The following is a 6,561-nucleotide window of genomic DNA, read 5'->3' on the forward strand; positions in this document are numbered from 1 at the left end:
AGCAGCGGCAAAGCAAACTGCAGCAGCAGCAGCAGCAGCAGCGTATACCTAGTTGGCCAGCTAGCTAGCTAATTAGATAACCAACAGGTACCTAAGAAACAGCTAGCTAGCCCACACGTATATGGCTAGGTAGCTAGGTAGCTAGCTAGCTAGCTACCTAGCCATATACCTAGCTAGCTACTTATCTACATACCTACCTAGCTACCTAGCTAGCTACATATCTAGCTACCTAGCTAGCTGCATACCTAGCTACCTAGCTAGCTAGCTAGCTACTTATCTACCTACTCATCTAGCTAGCTAGCTAGCTAGCTACTTAGCTAGCTACTTAGCTAGCTACTCATCTACCTAGCTAGCTAGCTAGCTACTTAGCTAGCTACTCATCTAGCTAGCTAGCTGGCTAGCTAGCTAGCTAGCTGGCTAGCTAGCTAGCTGCCTTACATAATTGTTGTAGATTCATTCTTGTTAACATTCCCTTGGGTACGATGTGCTGCCTCTCTCCTCTTTTTAATTCGTCAATTAGCTGCTGCTGGCGCTGCTGCTGCTGCTGCTGCTGCAGCTGCTGCTGCTGCTGCTGTGATTCAGGAGGTAGAGGAGGTAGACCAGGAGGAAAAGAAGAAATAATATCTATGTCTTGTATATTATATCCTTTTTTTTTTTGCTGCTCTCCTCCTGCTGTTATTGCTGCTTCTGCTGCTGCTGCTGCTGCTGCAGATAAAGAACCACTACGTATACCTATTAATCCTATTGTACTTAGCTGCTGCTGCTGCTGCTGCTGCAGCTCACACCATAGCTGCTGCTGCTCTTCTTCTGTACCCTCACTATATATTAACTTCCTATAACGATCCTCATAACGCTCCTGCTGCTGCTGCTGCTGCTGCGGCTGCTGCTGCTGCTGCTGTTGCTGCTGCTGCGGAGTGTCGCCTGTATTCAATACGCCGGTAGCGCTGAGGCGGCAGTAACCTCCAGCAGCAGCAGCAGCAGAAGCAGCAGCAGCACGAGGAATTGTTGATCTTATCTCAGGAATCCGTTGAAGGAATCCAAGTCGCCTGCTGCTGTTGCTGCTGCTGCTGCTGTTGCTGCTGCTGCTGTTGCTGCTGCTGCTGTTGCTGCTGCAGGGGAGAATACCTGCAGCGAGCCATTTTGAATGCCTACCCCTCCGTAATACATCAGCAGATGGATGGGAACCTGCTGCTGCTGCTGCTGTTGCTGCTCGTGCTGCTGTTGTCTTTGCCGCTGTCGTTGCTGCTGCTGCTGCAGCAAAGGGACACCCGCAAGGGGATCGCTGCAGCATCAATATCCCTTCGGGTCCTAACAATGTGTGGCCTGCAGCAGGAGGAGGAGGAGCAGCAGCAGCAGTTGCTGCTGCTGCTGCTGCAGTAGGAGGTATAGCAACTGAAGACAGGGCAAGACCCAGCAGCAGGAACTGGAGCAACAGCAGCAGCAGCCGCAGCTGCGGCAGCAGCCATTGCTGCTCCTGCTGTGAGGTGTATCGACAGCAATGTCTTTTCATTGAGGGATTAGGGTTTAGGGTTTAGGGTTTAGGGTTTGCTCATCGCTGCTCTGCCTGCAGCTCCTCCCCTCCCCTCTCCCTCATTTTAAGGGTTTTTATTTATTTATTTATTTAATAAATAAATAAATAAATAAATAAATTGATTAATTAATTAATTAAATATAAAAAAGGGTTTATAGCTGCTGAGTATCTAGTCATGGGGGGCCCCCCTCAGACAGGGGCCCCTCTACGAGGGGGCCCCCCCCGTCGCGTTGGTGATATCTGCTCTCTTTGCTGCTCTGCTGCTGCTGCATTAATTAAATTAAATTAAATTAATTAAATTAATTAATTAATTTAATTAATTTAATTAATTAATTTAATTAAATTAATTTAATTAAATTAATTAAAAGATAAAATATATTTGTTTATGCTAATAAACCCTATAAAAAGGAACGAACAATCTATAATATTTATTTTTTTTTTTTGCATGCATGCATGCATGCACAATGCATGCATTCACACTTGCATGTATATGATTGGGGCTTTGGATAAGGGGTTATTCTATGCAGGGATGGCCTCCTGCAAGGGTTTAGGGTTTAGGGTTTAGGGTTTAGTGTCTAGGGTTTACGATATAGGGTGTAAAGTTTAGAATCTAGGATCTAGGGTTTAGGGTTTAGGGTTTCCTGTCTAGGGTTTAGGGTTTAGGGTTTAGGGTTTAGGGTTTAGGGTTTGGATGCTAATTAATATTTGCATTTATTTTTGTTTATAATTTTAATGACAAAAAAAAAAAAAAAATAAATAAATAAATAAATAAATAAATAAATAAAATATTATGTTATACATCTGCTGCACTTTCTGCGGTTGTTGTTGCTGCTGCTGCTGCATTTGCTGTTGCTGCTGCTGTATTTGCTGCTGCTGCTGCATTTGCTGCTGCTGCTGCTGCTGCTGCTTCTGTGCACCTTTACATCCCCAACCACCGCAGCAATCTGCTGCTTCTGCTGCTGCTTATTACCACCACCACCTCCTCCTCCTCCTCCTACTACTACTATTACTACTACTACTACTGCTGCTGCTGCTGCTGCTGCTGCTGCTGCTGCTGCAGATATAATTGTTGTCCTAATATAGTAGGAGTAGCAAATATTTTAACATCTTTTATAAAAATAAATTTTTTTATTTTTTTTATGATTTGTTCCTCTACCTTATTATCTGTATGAAATATACATAGTCCTAATACTTCTTTATTTGCTGCTGTTGCTGCTGCTGCTGCTCCTCTTGCTGCTGCTGATGATTGTGCTGATGGTGCTGCTCCTCCTGATGCTAATGATGGTGCTTCTTGCGGTGCTGCTGATGGTGTAGTAGGTGTAGTATGTGCAGCAGCAGCAGCAGCAGCAGCAGCAGCAGCAGCAGCAGCAGCAGCAGCAGGGAGACGACCTAGATGACAATTAGCTACATTTATATTTTCTTGGCTAAGGAGACTTAATATTGATGCTAATACACCAGGCTTATCCCTATTAAGGAAAAAAAAAAAGAGACAACAAGGAGACAACAAGGAGACAATTAAGGAAAAAAGAGGAGACAACAAGGAGACAACAAGGAGACAACAAGGACACAACAAGGAGACAATTAAGGAAAAAAGAGGAGACAAAAAGGAGACAATTAAGGGAAAAAAGAAACAAAAAGGAGACAGCAAGGAGACAATTAAGAAAAAAAGGAGACAAAAAGGAGACAAAAAGGAGACAATTAAGGAAAAAAGAGGAGACAACAAGGAGACAACAAGGAGACAACAAGGAGACAACAAGGAGACAACTAAGGGAAAAAAAGGAGACAAAAAGGAGACAATTAAGGGGAAAAAAGGAGACAATTAAGGGAAAAAAAGGAGACAAAAAGGAGACAATTAAGGGAAAAAAAGGAGACAAAAAGGAGACAATTAAGGGAAAAAAAGGAGACAATAATAAAAAAGGAAACAATAAAAAGGAGACACTTTTTTTTTTATAAAAAAGAAAGGAGACAATAAAAAGTTGCTGCTGCTGCTGCTGCTGCTGCTGCTGCTGCTGCTGCTGCTGCTGCTGCTGTTGCTGCTGCTGCTGCTGCTGTGTCTGATTGTATGACTTACACATGGAGAGTATAGAAGAGATAAATAGGTGCGCAGCAGCTGTTGCTGCTGCTGTTGCTGCTGTTGCTGCTGTTGCTGCTGCTTGCTGCTGCTGCCTCAGTAGCAGCTTTACCATTACCATCACCATTAGCATCTCTCTTGCTCTTCTCTGCTGCTGCTGCTGCTGCTGCTGCTTCTGCTGCACCTCCTCCTGCTGCTAGTGGACTTCTTCCTGCTGCTGCTGCAGCAGCAGCAGCAGCATCAGCAGCAGCAGGAGGAGGAGCATGATGATAATAATTAGGGTGTATAATAGGCATACAGAATTGTATAGGTATATTATTTATTTTTTTTATAATAAAATTATTATCTTTTGTTATACAAATACTTATTATTCCTTCTTCTTTATTGGAGTGTACAGACACCTCTAAATATAATGAACTACATTCACCATATGCTGCAGCAGCAACAGCAACAACAGAAGCAGCAGCAACAGCAGCAGCAACAGCAACAGCAGCAACAGTAGCAGCAAGTGCAGCAATATTAGTAAAAGTAGCAGCAATATTAGTAGCAGAAACACTAGCAGCAGCAGCAACACAATCAGCACCAACAGCAGCACCCACCATCACCAACACCCCCAACAGCAGCAACAGCAGCAACAGCAGCAGCAGCAGCAGCAGCAGCAGCAGCAGCAATAATTAGACCTTTTTCTACGGCGAGTTTGATTTGATGTTGTGCAGCGAGTTGTCTAACGTTGACGAAATTGACTCGATGCTGGCAATGAGTAGCAAGAGCTCCCTGTATAAGAAGAAAAAAAATTATATATTTATTTTATTTTATTTATTTATTTAATTATTTATTAGTTAATTTTGTATTCTTTATTACTTATTTTATTCATATTTTTATTAGGGTTTATTTGACTAATTTATTTATCTATTTGGTTAGATACAAACAAAAATATTTAGGGTTTAGGGTTTAGGGTTTAGGGTTTAGGGTTTAGGGTTTACCTGGGCAACAGCTAATAATAAGACCTCTAATTGTTCGCCCTCAATGTCTCCAGAAACCCTCAGGCTTAGACTCTCCATTGGTTGTGTTAATAATTGACTAGCTAAACGGCCTGCAGCATAAATATATATCCAGGGTTTAGGGTTTAGGGTTTAGGGTTTAGGGTTTAGGGTTTTTTTAGTGTGTTGCATGCATTTTGTGTCTGTTGTATGTTAATAATAATATTAGCATTATATCTAGCATTAATAATATTAATATATTATTACTATATATTAATATAGTAATAATAATATCCATGCATGCATGCATGCATGCATGCATGCATGCATGCAAATTGAGGTGTATATACAGCTTACCTAGTATTTCTGCATGATGAATATTTGATGCAAATCTTCCCATATCATTTATTCGTACACTCTGCAGCAGCAAATTTACACAGACCTGCATGCATGCATGCATGCATGCAGGCAGACGCATGCATGCATGCATGCATATAATGTAGCAAATCCTGCTGCTGTTGCAGCAGCAGCTGCTGCTGCTGCTGCTGTTGCTGATCTGCATAATTCGTTGCTGCCTTATACTGCTATTACTACTACACATCCGTCCTCTCTCCTCCCACTGCTGCTGCAGTTGCTGCTGCTGCTGCTGCTGCTGCTGCTGCTGCTGCTGCTGCTGCTGCTGCTTACGGGTAGATTAACAGCAGCAGTAGGTAAATGTCCTAATAGTACTTGTTCTATTTGCATGGCAACATCTACAGAAACATTTACTTGAGCCTCATGAGTACTTGCACCTATACAGAAATAACAAATTAGGGTTTAGGGTTTAGGGTTTAGGGTTTAGGGTTTAGTAGAAGATAAGAGGAAGTTGAATAAATAAGAAAGAGAAAAGGGAGGCAAAAAAGGAGACAAAAGGGGCAATAAAGACAAGGAGCGTGATGCAACAGCAGCAACAACAGCAGCAGCAGCAACAACAGCAGCAGGAGCAGCAGGAGCAGCAGTAGACAGACCAATATGTGGTGTTAATATAAGATTAGCTCCTTTATGTTTAGCAATAATAAGAGGATTGTCTCCTTTTTTATTTGTCTCTTCTTTGTATACATCTAATCCTCCTCCTCTTATTCTTCCCTCTATTAATGCTGTAGCTAATGCTTCCTCATCTACTACACCACCTGCAGCACCAGCAGCAGCAGCAAGTGCAGCAGCAGCAAGTGCAGCAGCAAGTGCAGCAGCAGCAAGTGCAGCAGCAGCAAGTGCAGCAGCAGCAAGTGCAGCAGTATATATATGCAGCAGCAGCAGCAGCAAGAGGGATAAAGGGTTATATGTTCTGTTGTTAACTGTTAGCACTAGCTAGCTAGCTAGCTAGTGCTACCAGCAGCAGCAGCAGCAGCAGCAGCAGCAGTAGCAGCAGGAGTACCTCTACTAGTATTAATAAGAATAGCTCCTGGCTTCATAAGATGAATAGTCTCTTTGCTTATCATGTTCTTTGTACTCTCTATTAAGGGTACATGTAGTGTTACTACGTCACCTGCAGCAGCAGCAGCAAGTGCAGCAGTAGCAAGTGCAGCAGCAGCAAGTGCAGCAGCAGCAGCAGCAGCAGCAGCAAGTGCAGCAGAAGGAGCAACAGTAGAAGAAAAGAGGTTTCCAACGAGGTAGCTAACGGGCTATCTAGATAGCTAACTGCGGTATCTAGCTGGCTGGGTTTAGGGTTTAGGGTTTAGGGTTTAGGGTTTATTAGAAGGGACTATACGGAGACAAGATGAATATTAAGGGTTTATTCCTTCCCTGTATATTATAAATAATAAATTATATAAATAATACATTAGTCATTACAAATTAAACAATTAGGGTTTAGGGTTTAGGGTTTAGGGTTTAGGGTTTACTATTTTTGAGAAGGGTTTCTAGAGAGACGAGTTGTACATTTAGTGTTTCTGCCTTAGCGGTGTTAACAAAAGGATCATAACCTAACATATTCATCTCCA

At 42.4% G+C, this 6,561-nt stretch overlaps 1 protein-coding gene across 1 annotated transcript in view; it reads right to left on the reverse strand.

The window, feature by feature from the left end:
* Positions 1–1,139, reverse strand: part of EMWEY_00048490 (hypothetical protein, conserved) — a gene marked incomplete at both ends in the record, with an annotated part of 4,560 nt that extends 3,421 nt beyond the window's left edge. Inside the window, 2 exons of the mRNA XM_013479363.1 lie at positions 439–944; positions 1,126–1,139. Coding sequence (XP_013334817.1) covers positions 439–944; positions 1,126–1,139 — 520 coding nt within the window. The remainder of the gene's footprint in view (positions 1–438; positions 945–1,125) is intronic.
* Between the last annotated feature and the right edge of the window lie 5,422 nt (positions 1,140–6,561).

The sequence above is a fragment of the Eimeria maxima genome, genomic scaffold, assembly GCF_000499605.1.
Source record: "Eimeria maxima Weybridge genomic scaffold, Emw_scaff1098, whole genome shotgun sequence".
Classification (NCBI taxonomy): Eukaryota; Apicomplexa; class Conoidasida; order Eucoccidiorida; family Eimeriidae; genus Eimeria; species Eimeria maxima.